The sequence below is a fragment of the Chelonoidis abingdonii genome, chromosome 4, assembly GCF_003597395.2.
Source record: "Chelonoidis abingdonii isolate Lonesome George chromosome 4, CheloAbing_2.0, whole genome shotgun sequence".
NCBI classification, from domain to species: domain Eukaryota; kingdom Metazoa; phylum Chordata; order Testudines; family Testudinidae; genus Chelonoidis; species Chelonoidis abingdonii.
Genome location: NC_133772.1, coordinates 1,927,058 through 1,950,101, shown reverse-complemented (window position 1 = coordinate 1,950,101; position 23,044 = coordinate 1,927,058). Strand labels below are relative to the sequence as shown.

Genomic DNA, 23,044 nt, shown 5'->3' with positions numbered 1-23,044 from the left:
TGGCAGATCTGGGGGCAGGGCTGTTATGGAGGGGCTGCGGGTCGGGAGGGGGCACCGGACGAGCTGGGGGGCAGGGCTGGGCTGGCAGGGGCTGTGGGTCAGATGAGGGGCACCGGCAGAGCTGGGGGGGCAGGGCTGGGCTGGCAGATCTGGCCGGGAGTGAGGCAGCGCAGAGCTGGGCAGCGCAGGGTGGGGTCGAGGAGGCACTGGCAAGCTGCAGGCTGGGTGGGAGGTGCGGCGGAGGCCTGGCAGACGGGGGGCATGGGCTATTCCTATATTTGCGGTAGCGGTGAGTTCGGCCTTTTGGTACTTGCTCCTGCTGGTTTGGGGCAGGCGGGCAGCGCTGTGTCGGAAGGGGGGATCGGGGGTCGTTGGGTGCGGCTTCGAATCAGCGAGTCCTGGACATCTCCAGAGAGGCACAGGGATTAGTGTGGTTCTCAAGGTGCCTGCACCCGTGTGTCCTGGGGGGGGAGCTAGAATGGGATGGGGGCGTGGTCGGATGTTCCTATGGTGGGGGCAGCGCTGCCCCCTAATGGAGGGGATGGGGTGGGGGGAGGCGGGAGTGTATGTTCTGCCTCATGCACCAGCCAGCGTCCTTGGGGGTTGGGGGGCGCAGGTGGTGGGGAGGGGTTGGGCTCATTGAAGGGGTTGATCCTCAGGGCACCCTGTACCCAACAGACACTGGGGGCAAATACCCCACATCACGGCCCCTACCCACCCTGAAGCCTCATCCAATTCCCCCCCCGAGAGCCCCTCTTCCCCTCCCCATCCCCCTGCACGCCCCCTTGGCACTTGCCAACCAGGCTCTAGAACAGCAGAAGTCGCAGCTCAGCCACAGTCCTGGCGCCTCTGGCTGGGAGGGTGGGGGCGGCTCCTCTCCTCGGGCTTGTATCATATAGGTTTGTGACGGGTTGGATCACAGAAACCCCTTGCGGAACGGCGAACATGCTGGCCACAGACTACGTTTGCCCTGCTTTCCCTGCCAGCCGGGGACTCCACAGACCCTGCCTGCTGAGCCTGGGAGGCACGCCCGTCTCTGTCGAACGACCCAGGGGTGAACCACTTGGGCCCAAAGCCTGCCAGCCTAACTAAAGCAATTTAAGACACGTGTGCCTGTCTTTGACACGTTCGATGCCAATCCCAATGGGGTCCAACCCAAAATCTGTGTTTAACCTGTAAAAAAGCTTATACAGGATAAACTCATTATTATTTGCCTCTATACACTGAGGAGAGAGATGCACAGCTGTTTGCCCCCCTCCTCTCAGTAATTACCTATCTACTGGGTTAATTATCAGATAAAGGTGATTATTATCAAAGCGAGGATTTAAGTGGTTCCAAGTAGGAACAGCCCAGACAGGATTGCCAGAAACATAAAATGAACATGCAAATCTAGCTAATGCAGTTAAATACACTGAGCACAGATAATATCTCACCCTGAAAGATGTTCAATACGAATCCTGTCACAGGCGGACACCTTCCTAGTCTGGCACAATCCTTTCCCCTGGTCCAGCCCTGGTTCCAGCTCAGGTGGTAGCTGGGGGATTCCTCATGATGGCTCCACCCTTTGTTCTGTTCCACCCACTTATCTCTTTTCCATAAGGTGGGAACCCTTTGTCCTTCTGGGTTCCCACTCCCCTCACTGGAAAAGCACCAGGTTAAAGCTGGATTCCAGTTCAGGTAACATGATCACATGTCACTGCCAGACTCATTACCCTCTTGCCAGCTCACACGGATACAGGAAAACTCACAGGTAAAACACACCCATCCGCAGTCAATTGTCCTGGTTAATGGGAGTCATCAGGAATCCAAACCATCATTAATGGCCCACACTTTGCATAATTACAATAGACCCTCAGAGTTATAGCTCATATTCCTAGTTTCAGATACAAGAGTGATACATTTATACAAACAGGATGACCACACTCAGTAGATTATAAGCTTTGTAATGATACCTGACAAGAGACCTTTTGTCTGAAGCATTTTCCCGTTACATTATATTCACACTCATTAGCATATTTTTATAAAATCATATAAGGTGCTTCACAAGGGAATGAGCCCCGTCCCACTGCTCAGGGGCCCCTGTGGGACAGGGCCCACATCACAGGGCTCAGGACTCCTGGGTTCTCTCCCCACTTTGGGAGGGGAGTAGAGTCTGGTGGGTTAGAGCGAGGGAGGGCTTGGAACCAGGACTCCTGAGTAATTCCCATTGCTGGGGGCCCCCAAAAGCTGCCCCACCCTCCTTCACCTGATGAAAACCCCTTTATCTCCAGGAAGCCGTCCAATTTTCAGGGCAGGAGACACTTCCTGTCCCAAAGCCCCTGACAGAACTTCCTGTCTCGTGTGAACCTCAGCTCCCAGGGCCCAGCCCCAGGGTTAGGCATCGGCAGATCGAAGGTTCATGGCTGAGGGTATCTCAGCAGCAGGACGCGCCGGGACTCATCACGTGGCAGAGCAGGGCTGGCTCTGGCCATCAGGACTGCTGGGCTCGGTGCCCAGATCCTCTGCAGTAACCTTCCTTCAATCCCCTCCCCCTGCCTGTGGCTAGCACCTGGGGGGTGCCATTTACTCTGCCCACTTCTGCTTTGTCCAGGAGACCCAGGGCCCTGTGAGCTGGGGGGAGGATTCAGGTTGCCCAAGGCAGCCCCCCTGCAATAACAACAGGAGCAACAGCACCTGACGTTTCTGGAACTCCTTGGCTGGCTGGGCTGGCAGACGCCCGGGGGCTCTGAGAGTCTCACCCCACGGCTGAGCTCACGTCCTGGCAGGTTGGGTGTTTCTAGTGGGCTGAGCTCAGGAGGCAGAAATGCCTGTGTCATCCCCAGAGCCCCAGGCAACCCAAAACCCTAGGAGCAGAGAGGCATTTGCCAGCCCTGCTCCAAAATGGGAGTGGCCAGCGCACAGCAGTGAACGGAAACTTACCAGCAAAGTAGCGAACACTAACAATGGAACCCAGGAGTCCTGGCTCCCAGCCCCCCTGCTCTAGCACGTCAGCCCCGTGTTCCCATGTGCTGGCTCCTGACCCAGTGAATCTCCCCAGGCCTGCAAGGTCAGAGAGATGGAGCAGCTCCGGGAGGACGTCACCTGCTCCATCTGCCTGGATGTTTTGAACGACCCCGTCTCCATCAAGTGCGGCCACAACTTCTGCCGGGGCTGCCTCTCCATTCACTGGAGCCAGGTGTCAGCCCAGGGACGCCGCTGCCCCGACTGCCGGGCTCCCTGCTCCAGGGGCAGGATGATCCCAGATACACGCGTCAAAAGCCTGGTGGAGAAATTCACCAAGAACATGCAGGAAGAGCAGGATCCGGTGAGACCAGGCAGGCCAGATAAGGGGGAAAGGAGCTTTCTCCTGTCGGGGATGCTGGGCCGAATCCAGCTCCAGGGCAGGGATTGCCTGGCTCAGGGGGGCAGGGAATCGGACATGGGGCCTGTCCCCTTTACAGGGTGCCAGCCCTGATCTGGCCCCAGAGTGGGGACTGGCTGGCTCAGAGAGGTGGGGAACACAGACTCGTAGACTTGAGGGCCAGAAGGGACCATCGTGATCATCTAGTCTGACTTTCTGCACATTGCAGGCCACCGGACCTCACCCACTCTCTCCTGTAATAGACCTCAAATCATAATCTAAAGATTCCAAGATACAAAGACTCCACCATTGACACTAGTTCAAACCTGCAAATGACCTGTGCCCCATGCTGCGGGGGAAGGCGAAAACCCCCAGGTCTCTGATAGTCCAACCTGCAGGAAAATTCCTTCCCAATCCCATATATGATGATCAGTTAGACCCTGAGCATGTGGGTGACACCCACCAGCCAGATACCTGGGAGAGAATTCTCTGTAGTAACTCAGAGCCCTCCCCATCTAGTGACCCATCACCGGCCATTCGGGATATTTGGTACTTGCACGAGCCGTGTGTCTTTGTAGATACATCATCATCCCATCCCCTCCATAAACTTGCCAAGCTGAGGCTTGGATCCAGTTAGGTTTTTTGTTCCCGTTGGGAGGCTGTTCCGGAACTTCACTCCTCCGATGGTTGGGAATCGTTGTCTAATTTCAAGGCTAAACTTGTTGCTGGCCAGTTTATAGCCATTTGTTCTTGTGTCAAGGTTGGCGTTTAAGTTAAATAACTCTCCTCCCTCCCTGGTCTTCATCCCTCTGTTGTGTCTCTAGAGCGCAACCAGAGCTCCCCTCGGCTTTAGTTTGGTTCGGCTAAACAAGCCGAGCTCTTGGAGTCTCCTCCCCTAAGGCAGGTTTTCCAGTCATTGAATAATCCTAGTAGCCCTTCTCTGTCCCTGTTCCAGTTTGAACTCATTTTCCTTAACCATGGGAGACCAGAACTGCGCGCTCTGCATGAGATCTCACCAGTGCCTTGTCTAATGGAATAACACTTCCCTGTCTCTGATGGAAACACAGCCTCTCACCTGATACAGCCTAGATTGCATCAGCCTTTTCCACGGTCACATCACATCGGCGGCTCATAGTCATCCAGTGATCAGCCAATTCAGCCAGGTCTTTCTCCTCCTCTGTCACTTCCAACTGGTACATCCCCACCTTGTAGTGCAAATTCTTGTCATTAGTCCCTAACTGCACGACCTTGCACTTTTCACTAGACAATTTCATCCCATTTTTATTACTCCAGTTTTCAAGGTTGTCCAGATCTTCTTGTATGAAATTCCCATCGCCCCCCATACAGCTCTACCTCCCAACTGTGTGTCATCTGCAAATTTGATTAGCACACGCCCACGTTTTGTGCTAGGTCACTAATGAAAATGTTAAATAAGAATGGTCCTAGGACCGATCCCTGAGGAATTCCACTGGTAACCTCCCTCCAGGCTGACAGTTCCCCTTTCACATTGACCCGCAGTAATCTCCCCTTTAACCAGTTCTATAGCCATCTCTCAATTCGCATATTAATTCCCATCTTCTCCAATTTAATTTCCCATGAGGCACTGTATCAAACACCTTACTGAAATCCAGGCTGATTAGATCAACTGCATTTCCTGTGTCTAGAAAGTCGGTTAACTTCTCAAGGCAAGAGATAAAGTTGGTCTGGCACGATCTACCTTTTGTGAAGCCAGATTGTATTTTATCCCAATTACCATTTATCTCTATGTCCTTAACTCTGGTTCTCTTTCACTTGTTCACGGCGATGGCGTACATTGAGAGGTTCAAATTAAGGACGTCTGTCGTTTCCTGAGATCACATTGTCTCCTTCTTAAATATAGATATATATTAGCTAATTCGTGTCATGGGAAGGATGAGCCCTGACTTGACGATTAGGTTACGATCTTGTATTGGGCTTGCAATTTCATGTGCCAGTTTCTTTAACAGGCTTCGGTGGAAAAGATGGATCCAGGGCACCGCCCCAGTTTGGTCCTCTATAAGCATGTGAAATTTCTACTCACCGTATGTATCTGTATGTTCTCAGTAGCCTCTCTGCCACAAGCTTGCTCATTACGCTTATTAAAAATGTTACGATAGTGTTATATTAGGTTTCTAGTCTCCACCACACTCATTTCTTAGCCATTCCAACTTTCTTATTTCCGTTTTTGTTGCTTTTATATAGTTTGCTTGGCATGTTGGCAGTTCTCATTCAGAACACAATTGGTGGCTTTCTTTGCTGATTCAAAGATCTCTTCCATTCCTATAGTCTTTTTGGCTTTTTTTCATCACCCTGTTTGACGATCCTGTTCATGCCAATATGTCGGCAAACCTTTTCTATAGACGCTCCTCCACTCCGATCCTTGAGCTGTGCAGGGCCAGGTTGCTTCCCTACCTAATTCCCTTAATTTTTTACAATTTTGCTCCTTTAAAAAATCCAGAGCCCCAGCTTCTGGCCGTGTTTCAGTTTATTCTTCCATTTGTTTAAACTGAATTAGCTCAGTTCACTCAACAAGGTGTTCTCTACAGAGAGTTCTTCCGTGAAAGTCCTCGCAGCTATTACGAACGCTAAATCTAAACTGCATCGATCTCTTGTTGTTTCAGAATGACATATTGCGAAGAATCTCATCGCTGTCACATTCGGAATATCTGGCCCCAACCATTGTAGTAGCACTCTCCCCCAAATCGCCTGCCTGGAAAATTAAGTCTCCACAATCACATGTAACCCTCTCTGCCCTCTGGCTGGCAGCAACAAGCGGCCGGGTCAGTATCCAGGGGTTCCGTTTCAATAACACATTCAAAACCGTGCTCGAGCCCCCACCCAGTGACCTGGGACAACTTACATACCACCCCCTGGGCGCCTTCCAATGAGCCATACTTCCCCTCTCGCAAGCACGGAGTTCCAAGCTTGTAAGCAAATCTTTTTAATAAACGGAGGGGAAAACAATGCAAGCTTCCCATTGGAGAAACACACACAACAGGGATTATAACTCAACCATAAGCAAAACCCACCTCCAAGTACATCTGCAATGCCCTTTCCCCTTGGGTCTTAAGTCAAATTCACCCCAAATTGTGTTTCAACAACCCAAAAGTCTCTGGTCGAGTGCCACCCCATGCCTCGGGAAATGGGGAGGGAGAGCCCCCGGGTGTTAAGGACCTTTGACGTGGGTCAAGGGCCAAACGGCCTGCCTGCCTTTCCTGGCGTTCTGCTGCAGCCTACACCACGACCAAGCTCGCCACACCAGCTGTGCTCTCCTCCAGCCCCACCTGTGAGCACTCAGCATCTCTGCAAACGCTCCACTCCGGCTCATGTTACCATGGGCATGCTCTCAACATGCTGCAAATGCTCTGCTTGCTAGCCGCTTAGCGATAGGTTGTTCAGCCTCCCCACTAGTTAACACCGCATCGTTGACTTCTCACGCTCAGCTCTTTAGTGATTTCAGCTCTAGTAGGGAGCCCTGGTGCTGGGGCACCATTGGCTAACATGCATTCAGCTCAGCAGTCTCTAGATAGAACTCCTAATTTAATTCCAAAAATTCAGCTCTACCTCTTTAACACGCGGACAGACGAGCTGTGCAATTGGTTCCAGCCTTCAAAGGGCCATCCACCAGGTACACACACCAGTCCCCAACTCTCTCCATAGTCACTGGGTTTGAACCCATGTCCTGTCTTAGCAAGTCACGGACTTAATTGGGATATGATACAATTTCTGTCATAAAGCAGTGTCATAGTTCCTCATTCACATAATTAGGGTGACAGCACTTTTTTTTCTCCCGCCCCAATAACAAAGAAATTGGGGATCCCAGCTGTCAAAATAACCATCCCAGGCTGCTGTGGGCTTATGCAATGCAAATCCCTGAAATTCCTTTCCACACTCCCCATAATTCACCACCAGATGTCAGGGTAGAGCTCATCCCGACTCTGCTTACACACACAGAATTCACAATGTATTTATTTCATTCAAACTACAAAAGGGGTCTCTAACCAGATCTAAACGAGATCCTGTGGGGTTGTAGCAGACCCCAGACACTATCGGTGGGGAGCCTCTGGTAGCTTTCTGCCCCGGTGTGATTTTGACCCAAAGAGATTCTGTTTTACGCATTCCATCCCTTCTCATTTCTTCCCACTCCACCCATCATTAACACATAACACTACTCTGCCCCGTTTGTTCTTTTCCTTTCTTTCCTGTACTCCGGTCATGGCTGCTTTGCCCCGTGGTTCTGTTCTCCCGACAATATCTGGTTTCCCATCCTGCACCCGTAGTTCTACTTCCTCCATTTTGTCGCCCGGCTCCTGGTGCTGTTGAGCAGACACCTCACTGCTGCCACTTGGCTTTGCTCAGATTTCTCACCTGGGTGGTACAGTCGTTTTACTCCCAGTATCGACCACCTGACTGCAGGGCCGACTTTAGGCCTATTCCACCAACTCCCCTGAATCAGGCCCCGCGCCTAAGAGGGCCCCACTCCCAGTGAGAATCCCTTCCCTGGCTAGAGGAGACTTTTTAATTTTTACTCACCTAGTGGAGCTTTGGGTCTGTGGCGGCACTTCGGCAGCGGGTCCTTCGCTTGCTCTGGGTCTTTGGTGGTGGGTCCTTCAGTGCCACCAAAGACGTGCAGCGAGTGAAGGACCCACTGCCGAAGTGCCGCTGAAGACTCGGAACACCGCCCGGTGAGTACAAGCCTCGTGGTTTTTTACGTGTGGTTTTTTTTAGTCATCCCTCCCGGGGTCCCGTCGAAACTGTTCGAATTGGGCCCTGCACTTCCTAAAACCGGCCCTGCCTGACTGTTAGTGTCGGTGCCCTTGGCACTATTGTTTCTTTTGTCGTCCATTCTCTCACCCTCTGTCTTTCCTTTCTCCGCTGCTGCTCCCTCTCCCACATGATTTGCCTCCTGCTCAGTGTGAGAATCAGGCCTGGAGATTAAGTGAGTGTGTCCCAGCTGTCTCTCCCCCAGCTCATAGCTTAAAGCACTTTTATTCAGCTGTGACATCCTCCATCCCAGAAGTCTGTCTCCCTCCCCACGCAGGTGGCATCCATCCCAAGAGACCAGTCCTCTGTCCGTGAGCGCCTCCCAGTGGTCGAACATCCCCAAGCCCTCCTCAGCCCCACTGCCTGAGCCACCTGGTGATCATCAGTCTCCTTTCATGTGCACCAACAAGAATCTAGGGGCCTTTCCCCTCAAGGGAATTCTGGTCTGATCCCACCCCAGGGCAGGAGACTGGCTGCCTCAGGGGGGTGGGAATGGGAAACAACTATGATCTGCTCCCGGGAGGGATTGCCTGGCTCAGGAGAGTGTGAATGAGGTGCAGGGATCTGATGCAGACACTGGGAGCTGCGTAGCTTAGGGAATGGGAATGGGATATGGAGTCAGCCCTGGGGGGCACAGAGGTCTGATCTAGGGGACTGGCTGGCTTGAAGGGATGGGCATGAGGCACAGGACTCTGATACCGGGGACTGACTGGCTGCTGAGCCAGGCCCTCAAGCCTCCTCCAGCACACGAACAGGTAGGGACACATCCAACTGCAGACAGAAATCAGCTCTGCATGGGAAGGCTTTCAGCTGAGGAATTGCCCAGCACTCAAGTGCCCACCCCCTCTGGAGAGTAAACCCAAACGTGTATTGTCTTGTGCTGCACCAAGAACTGCACAGCATAAACTCATGAAATTCGCCCCCTCCAACAACGGGGAGGAAGATCTGCACAGCTTTTTGTCCTCCAGTTATGAATCCACAAACTGGTTTCGAGAAAACAAAAACAAGTTTACTAGCTTCAAAAGATAGATCTTAAAGGATTACAAGGGATGGGCAACCGATCAAAGCAGATGACTAAGCAAATAAAACAAACACGCAAACTAAGCTTAACACACTAACAAAACCGGTTACAAGCAGTAGTATTTCTCACCCTAAATGTTGTTCTAGGCTGACTGCAGACGTTCTTGAAGACAGGCTGCTCTTGCTTGCAGCTTGGAACTCCAGGTATTTCTTTCACAGGTCAGACACATTTTCCAGCATGGGCTCAATCCTTTCCCCCTGCCCCCGTCTTTGTTTCTTAGATGTTTTCAGAAGTCATCACAGGAGGGGAGAGATTCAGTAAAGAATGATTGAACCTTGAGTAACTCACTTCCCTGCCTTAAATAGGATTTACATATGGTGGGAGCCAGGGCCGGCTTTAGGCCAATTCCACGAATTCCCCCGAATCGGGCCCCACGCCTAAGAGGGCCCTGCGCCCATTGGCAGGGCCGCCAGGTTTGGCAAGTGGCCAAGAATCCTTTCCCTGGATAGAGGATCCTTTTTAATTTTTACTCACCTGGCGGTGCTCCGGGTCTTCGGCAGCACTTCGGCGGCAGGTCCTTCATTCGCTCCAGGTCTTCGGTAGCACTTCAGCGGCAGGTCCTTCAGTGCCCTTGAAGACCGGAGCGAGTGAAGGACCCGCCTTCGAAGACTAGGAGCGCCGCCCCGTGAGTACAAGCCCCACGTGTTTTTTTGTGTTTTTTATGTGTTTTTTTCAGTCGTCCATGCTGGGGCCCTGTTGAAACTGTTCAAATCGGGCCCTGCACTTGCTAAAGCCAGCCCTGATGGGACCCCATTGTTTTCCAGTGTGGTTCCCCCTCTTCCCAGTGGAAAAATACTGGTATTCCAAAATGGAGTCCGGTATCAGGTGACATGAGCACATGATTCTGCAGTGTCAAAGCAGCCATGAGTCAAAGGTAGAATCCCAGGAAGCTTCTCAGGAGGGTGGGAGATTAGCATCTTCAAAGATCTATTGTTCTTCCTAATGATTCATTGACTTGTCTGCAGCTAACCAGCCAGAGCGACTGCATTATGTCTGGTAGGCGTTCCCCATGTGCAAACTCTTTTGTAGTACAGCTGTGTAGTCAATATTCCTAACTTCAGATACAGAAATGATACATGCATACAAATAGGATAATTATCTTCAGTAAATCATAACCTTTCCAATGATACCTCACAAGATCCATCTTGCATAAAGTACATTATGATGATCACACAATCGTATAATAGCATTACTGTGAAAAACATGGGATGCAGTGTCACAGTGGCAATGGGGCACGCGGCTTTGATCTACAAAGCAGGGAACTGGTTGGCTCAGGGGTGGGGTCCCAGCTCTGACCCTGCTCTGTCCCTGCAGCAGGGATCGGGGGCTCAGATGGAGCCAGGGCACCCGGTGCAGCTGGTGCATCTGGACGAGGAAAGGGGCCTGACCCTGGACGAGGAGGCCCTGAGATGCTGCCTGGAGCAGGGTGGGGTGAGGGACACCCCTGTCTGCCTGGTGTCCATCATCGGGGAGCAGCGCCGGGGCAAATCCTTCCTGCTGAACTACCTGCTGCGCCGGCTCCGGAGTCCGGTGAGTGTGAACGGGAACAGGAGTGAGCTGGGGTGGAAGCGGCCCCATCCTGCCCCCTTCCAGGAAGCTCAAAGCTGCACATGCATCTGCAAGCATCTCCCACCCCCCAACATGTCCATTTAGCTGGAGCCATGGCTGGACCCTGGCATACCTGCCTGCCTGCCTGTCTGTCTGTCTGGAGTGCAGCGTGTCTGTCTGTCTCTCTGTCCAGACACAAGTGGGTCTGTTTATTTGTCTCTCTGATTCTGAGCATGCCCGTCACCATGTATCCTTCCCAGCCCCACACTAGTAAAATTAACCCCCATCCCCCTCCCAAGGTTTTCACCCTGGGGGGACACCAGTCACTCTTTTCCCCCCCACATTAACACCACCCCCCATGTTCCCCCTCTGGCAGGGTGCAAGGGATGGGTCATGGATGGGACGAGAGGATGAGCCCCTGGAGGGGTTCAAGTGGCGAGTCGGTACCCAGAGAGTCACCGAGGGGGTGTGGGCCTGGAGTCAGCCCTTCTGGGTCCCCGCCAAGGCGGGGAAGGTAAGTCGGGGGGTGCAAAGGAAGGGAGAAGGGAATGGGGACTAGAGGAAGAGGGTAGAGGGCTGGGAACAGAAGGAATGGGGAAATAGGGAAGGAGAGAAGGAGAAATGGGGAAGGAGGCCCTAGTGGAATCTGGGGAAGAGTTAACAGAGGGAATGGAGAAGAGCAAAAGGAAGGAGCTAGCACTGGGGTCAGTGGCAATGAGATGCCAGGTGCCAGTGGGCTGAGCAGGGGGCAGCTGCGGGGGCAGAGGGGCCGTGGATGGCTGGACAAAGCCGGGAGCTGACCTGGGGCTCTCACTCTTGCCCCCAGGTGGCCGTGCTGCTGGTCGACACCGAGGGCTCCATGGTCATTGAAAGCAACAAGGAGACGAGCATCAAACTGTCTGCCATGTCCATGCTGCTCAGCTCCTACCAGGTTAGGGGGCTCCCCAGTGGGCGCTGTGCTGCAGGGAGCGGTGTGGGGGGCTTAGCAGGGGGTGCTTTCCCCTGGGGGTCAGGACTGTCCCCGATACTCCGTGCGTCACTAGGGGGCGCTGTGCTGAGGGGTGGGTGATGTGGCTGGGAAGTGGTCTGGGCCGGCCATCACTGCTCCTTGCCCGGGCCACCCAGAGGGAGGGGCAAGAGGGGCAATTTGCCCCAGTTCCTGGGCTCCGCAGGGGCCCCCACGAGAGTTTTCAGAGCCCCTGGAGCGGGGTCCTTCACTCGCTCCGGGGGGCCCGGAAAACTCTTGTGGGGCCGGGCCCTGGAGCTTCTTCCGATCCCGGTCTTCGCCAGCGAGGGGGTCCTTTCGCTCTGGGGTGGAAGGACCCCCTGCCGGCAAATTACCGCCTAAGCGGGACCCACTGCCAAAGTGCAACCTGGTCTTCGGCGGTAATTCAGCGGCGGGGGGCCCTTCCGTTCCAGGACCCGCTGCTGAAGTGCCCCGAAGACCCGTGGTGAGGGCCCCCCACCATTGAATTATTTCTGAAGACCAGGCTGCACTTCAGTGACGGGTCCGGAACGGAAGGGCCCCCTGCCGCCGAACAGGGCCAGCTCTAGACATTTTGCCACGTCGGGGGTGCTCTGCCGCTCGCCGGTCCCGCGGCTCCGGTAGACCTCCCACAGGCATGCCTGCGGATGCTCCACCGGAGCCGCGGGACCAGCGGACCCTCTGCAGGCACACCTGCGGGAGGTCCACTGGAGCAGCCTGCCGTCGAAGGCCCCAGACCCCCGGAATCCTCTGGGCGGCCCTGCTCCTTGCTGTAGCTCTGCCTGTGTGACCATGCTCCCGGTGGGAGCCCGCTGAGGCCACTCAGTTAGAGTGAACTGTAAATAGAACGGGGCAGACCAACCCATAAAGCTGGTGGATCGTCCAATATTTAAATTTACCAACTAGTACAAAACAGCTTCTATAGTACCTCACTGTTTACTGAGAAGTCCAAACAACGCAGTTCCCTTAAAATATCCAGCCTCAGGCCTCCTTCCAGGTGCTCAAGTCGAATATGATGACAATTACTCAAAATCTTATTTCATCATATAAAAGAAAAAGTTCTTCTGATCCCAAAGGACCAACCACGCACCCAGGTCAATATATAACTTAGATCTTACCAAAAAATCACACTGATGCCAAGCCTTTGGTATCTAAAATATAAAGGTTATCATAGAAAGAAAGGTGAGAGTTGAAACTGGTTAAAGAAATCAAATCTGTGGACATGAGTTCAGTTCTTGAGGTTCACATACATAGCAGAGGTGGTGAGCTTGTAGTTGCAAAGAGTTCTTTTAGAAATAGTTCATAGGTTATAGTCCAAGGTTCATATTCTGGGTGAATCCAACCTATGACAGGGATCTCAACACTTATGGCTTAGGTTTCCCCTGCGTGAAACCTTATGTAGATCTCAGATCAACAGGATCAGGACCCAAGGGCCTTTCATACAATCCTGGGTAAACAATAGGATTTTGATGTAACCTTCTGTTTCTCAAATATCATGGTAACTAACGGAAAGCAATTTACCCATTAAGCAGTTTATCACAAACTTCAGAGGGACGTCCAGAGCATGACATTATTTCATCCAAGATTCAGCTAATTGTTACTATTCCCTTTTCATCTCTGAATCAACAGTTATAGTGACAGACAGGAACTGTCTGTTTACATGGTTTGCCTCTATAAGATATAAGTAAACACGTGTAACTAGTATAACCTCTTAGTTCTAACCAGACAGGTTTGCACTTCGAGGTTCTAGCCTAACTAGCATTGAATGGTCCTAATTACCATTTGGATACTTTCCTGACATGTCTCTAAAAGGTTTTCTCTGGGTCATTCGGCCTGGGATTTGCTTGACCCTTTTCTGGCCACGTGTCACGCGTCAATGAGATGTTATATTATAATCAGATAACGTCACAGCTCGTCTCCTGATTATTTGCAGATACTGAATATTTCCTCTCAGGTGAAGGACCCAGATCTCGAATACCTGGAGGTGAGGCCGGGCAGCGTGACACAGAACGTGGCCAGGCCAGGTTCTCCCATTCACCCCACAGGGTTATTATCCCTCCCCATAACTCCTATGGGGAAACTGAGGCCCAGAGAAACCAAGTCTCCCACAGTCACGTGGGCTTCTGGAGTCAGCACTGTCACTGCATGGCCCAGCCTGGATCTCTGCTCCCAGGTGTCTGGCATGTGCCACTGGGCCAAAGTTAGGATCCCTCTGTCCCCTCCAGCCCAGCTTCGCTGTCAATGGAAAGCTGCTGGGGCCAGGGCCTGGAGCGGTCACTCTGCCCCCTGATCTGCTTTGCTCTTCTCTTCCAACACTTACCCAGCCCCAGCCCCACCAGATCAAGCCCCTGGCAGTCGCACCCTTAGCGATATCACTGCCGCCTGAGGCGTACAGCGTGTCCTGCCCCTCAGCTGCATCCCAGGAGGAATTCTCTACGCGGAGGAGCTGTTGGCTCTGGGAGGGTTTTTATCTGTTCACACTGCCCTGGCTCCAATGCCTGGCAGAAATGTGGTTAATGCAGGGATACGATGGCCTGGGGAGAGTTCAGGCATAGGGTCCGTGGCTGAGATTGTTCAGAGTGTGAGCAGAGTAGCAGTTTGAGTCCCTGGGCTGTGCAAAAAGTGTTGGTAGTGTCCATCAGCCTGAGGCAATGGTGGTGGTGGGGGGGTGCGCTCCTTGGGAACACTGGAGAGAAGGAGCAAGCGCTGGAAGTGAACTTGCATCTCTGTGGGGCGCTGGGTGTAGTGAATGGATTGTGCACGGACGGCCATCCCACCTGTGCCAGACTCCCACAGCCCGTGGCCTCCCCCACCATCCCTTGGCCAGGTGCAGCCTGCTTCTCTTTGCTCTGCGGAAAATGTCTCTCTCCGACTCCAGATTCATTTCATGCCCACCAGGTCTTGCTCTCTGCAGTGGGAGGATGGAGTTCCTCAGATGGGGGGAGGAGGGGAATCAGTCCACTTGCTGTTCACCTGCAGGATTCCCCTGCGGTGCAAACACCCCTCAGGCCCCAGATTCACACACACACACATTCTCTCTGCTCTACAGATGTTTCTGCACGTGGCTGAAGTGGTGGGAGAGGCCTATGGACTGGAGCCCGTTCAGGTGAGATGGCTCCCCACCCATCACCCACTCTACCCTATGCAGCCCCACATTGCACCCCTCCCCCTCTCCCTAGGGCTTGAGGCTTCTCCCCACCTTCTTCCCAGTACAGCCTCTCCCCACCCCTTGTAACCCCCACTCCCCTCCTGTCTCCCCTGCAGCACCTAGACCTGCTGGTGCGGGATTGGAGCAACACCCTGGTCCTTGGAGTCGAGGGTGGAGAGCAGCATCTGAGAGACGTCAGACAGGTGAGTGTGGGGCTTGGGGGATGGGGAATGGGACACAGGGCCTTTCCCTTGCTGTGGGCTGGTAGCACCATCCATCGTAAAGGTTGCATTACAAGACCCCTTTTTATTTGCTTATAATTTTGCCAACCTAACTGTTCGGGCTGAAATTTTCCATATTTCTTCTCTGCAAATCCCTTCTCTGGGAGGGAATCTTGCTCACTTTCTCCAGCTGTTTCTGAGAATGAGGCTAAAGAAAAACACGTTGTTTGGCAATATTGAAAGAAAATTCTGATATTCATTTTTGAACATCTCTAGTGCCCCCTACTCCAGAACAGAGACTTGACATTTTGCAGAAAAGTGGCCCGTGTGTCAGAGATATGCCATGGGCTGTCTCCAAAAAAATTCCCCACATTTAGCCAAGTAACAGGCCATTGGATAATCTCACTTTGCACGTGCTCAGGAGAGACTGGCTAGAATTTAGCTGTTAAAGTCTCCTTCCAACACCTACCACAAACGAGGTGGAGATCCTCTCTGACTGCCCAGCCGGTCTGGCCGGTGTTAACGCAGGTGTCTGTGTGTCAATGTAACAATTCCCCCCCTGGCTCCGGCAGATGCTGGCGGCGACGTCCCCTTGCAAACACCCCAAGGCCCTGGAAGTGCTGAGCAGAAGCAGCAGCCGCTGTTACCTGATGCCCTTACCTGGCAAGCGGATCTCAACTGGCAGTGAGGGAAAGCTAAGAGGTAACTGAGCCAGGTCGGCAGCTCTGACCCCCTGCCATGTGCAGAGCAATGCAATTGGGTTGCTGCTTGTGCCTGCGCATGGAAGGTAGAGAGAAGGAGGGTCAGAGGAACCCTATATCCCCCCACCATCGTCCATCTCTCTCCCCTTCGCAGACATGGATGAGGATTTCCGGGACAGCCTGAGGGACTATGTCACCGCCCTGGTGGGCTCGGCTGGTCGACACGTCCGGAGGGACCGGCATGGGGCGCTGCTCACCGGGAAACAGCTCGCTGCCAAGATAAAGGTGGGGACCGGCCAGCTGTGCTCTCTCCCTGGGCAGTCAATGATTAACCCAATACTCATGCAGGATCACTGTGTGTCTGTTCCCCAGTTGCCCCACCCCAGAGGTGGCTGCATCTCAGTGTCAGGCGAGCCAGCCCCATTTTCATAGATTTTCCATGCCCTGTGGAGTTGTGATGTGATGGTTTCTTTTGATTCCTTTGTAGAATTTCTCTGATGTGATGAGGAAACATCGTTCTGGTTTCTCCTCTCTCTGTCAGGTACCGTCTCTGTCTTTGACCTGATTGTGGGCTGTCTCCCCTCTCCCATCCATACCAGTAGCAGCGGGTGACTGGAGAAGGGTCTGCATGAAATATCAAGTTCTTGGAATCTGTAGTTCATGTTCCTTACATGCCCCATTCTCCTATGTGGATTGGGCACCCTGGTTGAACAGCACATTTCATAAGCGCAGCCTCAGAGGACAATGAGCAACCATCTCCAAGGGTGCACTAGCATCTTCTTGCTTGGTGAGGAAATCCGGGAATCATGGCCCAATACAGCGTGGGAGATGTAGTCTGACCAGGGAGCCTGGTGTACAGAGAAGAATGAGGCATCTTAACCACATTTCCCATAATGCAATGGTATCTCCCATCTTGGTGTCTCCCATGGGAGAGGCATGTGGCAGTGGTGGAGGAAGGTGGCTTTAAAGCCACTTTTGTGGTCCTTGGCTTCAGGGACCCAGGGTCCTAGGACCCCCAGGGGTGGAGTGTCTCAGCCTGAGTCAAGCTGGGAGCCAGGGTTCAAGCCCTGTTGCTTTGCAGTGTAGAAATAGCCCTGCTGACTTGTCATCTTGGAGGGCACTGAATGTATCCCCCAATTCCACGGGCCACCTTTAGTCTCCTCTGGCCAGTCAAGTTTTTTGGACAGTCCAGTTTTCTCCGGCTGCACCATCAACAAAGGGCCAAAGAAGCTGCCGCTGGGGAGGGTGCTAGGACTTCTGAGGTGTTTGCATTCAACCCTGCATAATATACTGAAGATGCTGGTGCCCCAGGCTAGGAACCAGGGTTCAACCATTCCTAACCTGGGGTTACAAATGAGTGTAGATGTTCCAGCCCTACAGGGCTGCCAACTTGAGTGCTACTAACTCTGGCCTTACACCACAGTGTAGACACAACCTTGGACTTTGTGACAGGATCCCCCGAGCACAACCTGGAACTGGGGTATGACTGTGCCCCCTTAACTCTCCAGCCTGGGCTGTCTCTCACAAGGCTTTGCTAGTGACAAGCAGCAAACCACTCCAGGCTCTGTGATCACTCAGCACAATAGCATATAGCGCCCCACACCCAGCTGGATTGCATGAATGCTCCCTGAGCCACTCATAAATCACACCGAGAAAGGCACTAGCCAAATCCTCCAAGCTCCTGGCCTTGCACCCCAAAACAGTACTGTCTTCGCCTAGTCCAAAGGCGGTACGCAAACTGATTTTCAGTGGCACTCACGCTGCCCGGGTCCTGGCCACCAGTCCAGGGGGCTCTGCATTTTAATTGAATTTTAAAGGAAGTTTCTTAAACATTTTAAAAGTCTCATTTACTTTATGCAACAACCGTTTAGTTCTATATTACAGACTTATGGAAAGAGACCTTCTAAAAAAGTTAAAATGTATGACTGGCACGCGAAACCTTAAATCAGAGTGACTAAATGAAGACTGGCACAGCACTTCTGAAAGGTTGCCATCCCCTGCCCTGGTCAGAAGCCTGACCAGTGTAAGTTAATTACACAATCTGCTCCTCCCTCGCTGTGGAGAGGACACACACACCAGCCTTTGTAAACTGAGCTGAGATTTCCCCAGCACTTCAATCAAAAGTCACTGGTTTAGGTAAAATATAAAACAGGTTTATTAACTGCATAAAGAGAGATTTCAGTGATTATATGTGGTAGGCACAAAACGTCTGAGATAATTACCAAAGAAAATAAAAGATAAGCTCAGACTTTAAATCTTAATCTTTATTAGACCAATCAGCATTTGGTCAAGCAGTTTTTCTCACCGCACAGGAGGTTATAGGTGGGTAATAATCCTTAATCTGTCGGCTTCCCCTCGAAGCCTGGGGCCAGTCTCCCCCATTCACGTCTTTGTACCCCCAGTGATCTTGTTGCTTCCAGCACAGGTGGGGCAGGAGAGAGGCAAAGCCATGATGCCGTTGTCCCCCATTTTATACTCTCGGTCCACGTGCCTGAAAAGCACCAGCCCAGACACGCCCTGGTGGGCTTTGCTGAGTCACAGACTTGAGCGATCCCCCGTCATGTCTTGCGCAGTTCTTCCATAACTGTAAATGCCTTGTTTATATTCCCCCCGCTGACTAATGGTCATTTAACACCTTCCGGGGAGTGGATCCCCTCCTCTGCTGTCACTGGAGAACTGGCAGTGGAAAACTCTCAGACTCACAATATATTTCAGTAACAACCATACAGAAAATCTCATAAATTCATATGCACTAACTATATATATAAGATATCTTCTGATAAGATATCTGACGTGTGCGATAAACCCAGGACAGACTGCGGCAAGGGCAGGGTAGAAAACCATCCCAGAAGGGTAATATGCCCTCCTCCCTATCAACTGAGGACGAGTGACTGCAGGTTCAGCTGAGAAGGGGTTACCAGAGATCAGTTAGGATCAGCTGAGAGGGAGTTATCTGAGGGCAACTAGGATCAGTTGATTCCAACCAAGGACTACAGTGAGACCTTTTTAAACCCACCCCTGTTAGAGGGCTGGGAAGTCAAGCTGCCAGTAGGCGAGGACCAGCAAGACTTTGTATAAAATGTCACAACCATATATGAATAATGAATATGAATATGGGGGTTACAGGCTGCTACTTTGAGATACAGAGTGCTACAGACACTCCTGAGCATCAGCCCCAAATTGGCAGGGACAGGTACTACCCATGCAATCCTCTAGAGGAGAAATTGGGAGGGGAAGATTCCCCTGTGAGAGGAATAGTGGACCAACAGCTAAATACGAGTCAACAGTGTCACACTGCTGCAAAAAAAAGCAAACATCCTTCTGGGATGTATCAGCAGGAGTGTTGTAAGCAAGACACGAGAAGTGGTTCTTCTGCTCTGCTCTGCACTGATTAGGCCTCAACTGGAGTATTGTGTCCAGGTCTGGGCACCGCATTTCAGGAAAGATGTGGACAAATTCAAAAAATTCCAAAGAACAACAAAAATGATTAAAAGTCTAGAAAACATGATCTATGGGAGAAAATTGAAAGAAGTGGGTTTGTTTAATTTGGAAAAGAGAAAACTGAGAGGGGACACATAACTGTTTTCAAGTATGTAAAAGGTTCTTACAAGGAGGAGGGAGAAAAATTGTTCTTCTTAACCTCTGAGGACAGGACAAGAAGCAATGGGCTTAAACTGCAGCAAGGGAGGTTTAGGTTGGACATTAGGAAAAACTTACTAACTGTCCATGTGGTTAAGCACTGGAATAAATTGCCCAGGGAAGCTGTGGAATCTCCAGCACTGGGGATGTTTAAGAGCAGGTTGGACAAACCCCTGTCAGGGATGGTCTAGATGGTGCTTGGTCCTGCCATGAGTGCAGGGGACTGGACTTGATGACCTCTCAAGTTGCCTTCCAATCCTGTGATTCTATGAATACACTGGCCTAGCTCTTCCGGAATAACTACATCCCAATAACCTCTCCAGAACAGGCCCACAGCAGAGACTGTTTTGGAGTCATTGCACCTCCACATTAAGACTTATCCAAGATTTTGTCCCCCCCCAAATGTGTCTCCCGAAGGTCAATGCAAGCCCCCAAATACGGCCAGACTTCTAAAAGCAGGTGTCACTGATGTGCTGTTGGGCATCAGCCTCAGGCCGAGCTCAGCTGGGGCAGGGTTTCCAAAATCCTTGGCTAGAGGAAAGTGCACAAGTGCCTTGGGTCAGGGAATGGAGCTGACGCTGGGCTGCCGTGAGGGTCAGACTGGAGACCAGCAGCACTGGGACCCCCAAACATCTGCCCCACTGGCTAACGGCGTCGCTTTGTTACGTGAGGCTGCTGTGGGGGAAGCTGCAGCCACTAGGTGGAGACGGAGCCAAATAAACAGCCGCTCACCCCAGCCTTGTCCTCCCCGTGCAGATGGCCATCGCCTTCCACAACCAGAGAGCCCTGGACAGAGCCCGCCATGACCATGCTGCGTTTCTGAGGGAGAAGGTGAGTGACAGGGGCTGTGACCCCATCCAGGGAATCCCAGGGAACCATCCCAGCCAGCCCCATGGGCTATGGGATTTGAGGCAGGAGATGGGACCTCATATCAGCTTGTGAGGTGGCTGCAGAGATGGGAGACCTCATCCCCAGTACAATAGGGAAGTTGCTGTCCTGTAGCCAGAGGGGCCATTGGTGAGCCCGGGTTGCAAACCCGCCATTCTAACAGCCTTGGGCACCGCCTGCCGTCCCTCACCTCTCCCCTTCAACGCAAGACGGCCTGTCCCAGCGCATGATCGACTGTCTAACAGTGGATCCAGACGCAATGGCAGAGCAGTTGGTGGAACAGCGCAGGTCACTGCTGGGGCGGTGTCGGGAGGATATGGAGGAGCCGAAGGACTCCCTGCTGATGGCGCTGGAGGTGGAACTGACTCAAGAGGCTGAGTCTTTCCTGGAGACCTACAGAAGGCGCTATCAGAGTCACACCATCAATAAGAGTGTCATGGACAGAGCCCGCCATGACCATGCTGCATTTCTGAGAGAGAAGGTAAGTGACAGGGGCTATGGCCCCATCCAGGGGAACCCCCGGGAACAGTCCCAGCCAGCCCCATGGGATCCAGAGTTTTGGGTAGGAGACAGGAGTTCATATCTCCAGCTCCCAGGGTGGCTGCTGAGATGGATGAGTCTCTCCCAGCCAGTCAGGGGTCTGTGCTCTGCCCAGCGCAGCAGGGCCCTGATCTCTTGCCCCTTCTAACACTCTTGGCCGTCTCCCCTCCCGGCGGGTGCAGGACGGTGACTCCCAGAACATCTTCAAGTGCCTGAAGGTGCGGCCGAGCAAGATGGTGGAGCAGTTTGCGGAGAGGCGAGAGCTGTTGCTGCGGAGGTGCCGGACAGACATGCGGGAACCAGCGCCGGAGAAAGAGGCCCTGCTGATGGAGCTGGAGGAGGAACTGACACGGGAGCCTGAGACCTTCCTGAAGAACTACAGGAAGCGCTTCAAGAAATTTGCCATTTCGGCAGGCGTGGGGGCGGGGGCCCTGGTTCTGGGACCGGTGTGCGGAGCTGCCGGTGCCGCGATTGCTGGTGCTGTCATCGCTGCCGAGGCGACTGGGGCATTTGTCGCGGCTGAGGTGATGGCCATTGGGGTTGGGGCGGGCGCTGCAGCTGGGATTGTTGTGGGTGGGGGCGCGGGCGGGGGAGTAGGTGGGAACATCGCCCGGAGGGATAGGCAGAGGGCTGAGGCTGCTGGTGGTGGGAGGGAGGAAGGGGATGGAACTGAGGATCTATCCGATGACAGCCCCCTGATCTGATTAGTGCCTCCCACCCTCCCAATCTGGGGCTGACGAATGGGGTGACGGGGCTGCAGCGTGGCCCAGACACGTCCCCCAGAAGCCACCCCAGAGCAGGGAGCCGTCGCTCACAGATTCTAAGAAGGGACATTTACATTCTCTCATCTGACCTGCTGTGCCACCCAGGCTGGAGAACGCCGCCCACTTCCCCCTGCGTTGGGCCCAATATGTGGCGTTGGACTAAATCATCTCCCAGAAAGGCGGCCAGTCTGGCTCAGAAGCCAGAACAGACGGAGACCCCACTGCTTTCCCACTGGTGAATCACTCGCGCTGTGAAAAATCAGTCCCTCGCTTCCAATGGGAGTGTGTCTGGCTTTAACTTCCAGCCCTCGGTTCTCGCTCTGCCTTCCTGCGAAGTTGCAGGGCCGCTCCAGCTGTAACGTGAAATGCTTGGAAACGCCCGGCCGATGGTCCTGTCCCGAGATCACCTGCTGGGGTGACAATGGGCACCTGGCTGAGTTCCTACAATGACTGTCGTGTGGTCCGGTCCTGGGGGACAGATCTCCAGCCACCCCTCTGAGCGGGAAGGCGGGTTCTAGGGAGAGGGCACAGGAAGATGTGGGTTCCCTGCTGTCATAAACAGATAGCTAAGGGGTAATGTTTCTTTTACCTGTAAAGGGTTAACANCAGCCCTGGGCTCCTCACCCCACAGATCTGCCAGTGCCCCACAGCCCCCTGCTAGCCCAGCCCTGGGCTCCTCACCCCACAGATCTGCCAGTGCCACACAGCCTCCTGCTAGCCCAGACCGGGGATCCTCACACCACAGATCTGCCAGGGCCCCACAGCCTCCTGCTAGCCCAGCCCTGGGCTCCTCACCCCACAGATCTGCCAGTGCCCTACGGCCAATCATGTCCCTCAGCCCCTGTTTTCCCAGCCCTGGGTCCCTGCTCCCTACAGCTCTGCCGGTGCTCCTCACTCCCGACCCACAGCCCCTGCTACCCCAGCCCTGGGCTCCCCCTTTCCCAGCACAGCTCTGCAGCTGGAACTCACCCTGGAGAAGACACTCGAGTGCAGACCCGTTTGTCTCTGGTGGTTTCCCTCTGCCTCCCTCGCTCTGCATCTCTCTGCAGTGACGGGCCGGCTGCTCCCTCAGTCTCTGGCTTTGGTCACTGGATGCCCTGGACGTGGCTGAGGAATCTTGGCTCGTCTCCCTAGACATATTTTAAGAGGGGACAGTTGGCACAAGGGTGGAGTGCTGGGCAGGTTCCCGGGACCCTTGGCCGGGGCCTGGACCCTCAGCACTGGGGTATTGGGGTTGAACTGGGGTAGGGAGAAATGGTGACATCCCCCAAACCCCTCCCACAGCCGGACCCCCCTGCACTTGAGACCCCAAAACAAGAGGCGTCTCACAAGACCCTGCACCCGTCCTCCCTGCCCGGCTCCAGGCTCAGACCAGCTCCAAGACATCCAGTGAAGGGACAGGACAGA

General features: G+C 53.3%; 1 protein-coding gene and 1 pseudogene across 1 annotated transcript; one reads left to right on the top strand and one right to left on the bottom strand.

The window, feature by feature from the left end:
- LOC142046695 (serine protease 33-like) overlaps positions 1 to 23,044 on the bottom strand; it is a 151,148-nt pseudogene that overhangs the window by 36,510 nt on the left and 91,594 nt on the right.
- LOC116827306 (RING finger protein 112) lies at positions 3,049 to 22,236 on the top strand. Its single transcript, XM_075064760.1, has 13 exons — positions 3,049 to 3,304; positions 10,518 to 10,733; positions 11,128 to 11,265; positions 11,578 to 11,682; positions 13,670 to 13,720; positions 14,786 to 14,842; positions 15,001 to 15,087; positions 15,678 to 15,807; positions 15,961 to 16,091; positions 16,294 to 16,347; positions 20,202 to 20,280; positions 20,543 to 20,814; positions 21,056 to 22,236. Exons 1-13 carry the CDS (start codon positions 3,056 to 3,058, stop codon positions 21,575 to 21,577), a joined length of 2,091 nt encoding a protein of 696 aa, XP_074920861.1. The 5' UTR covers positions 3,049 to 3,055; the 3' UTR covers positions 21,578 to 22,236.

What these genes read in the sequence shown, in the direction of transcription:
- LOC116827306 (XM_075064760.1), top strand. Translation starts at nt 3,056, where the DNA reads ATGGAGCAGCTCCGGGAGGACGTCACCTGCTCCATCTGCCTGGATGTT. An exon ending in TCCCCGCCAAGGCGGGGAAG is followed by an intron (nt 11,266 to 11,577) that starts GTAAGTCGGGGG and finishes TCTTGCCCCCAG; the next exon opens with GTGGCCGTGCTGCTGGTCGA. An exon ending in GTTTCTCCTCTCTCTGTCAG is followed by an intron (nt 16,348 to 20,201) that starts GTACCGTCTCTG and finishes CTCCCCGTGCAG; the next exon opens with ATGGCCATCGCCTTCCACAA.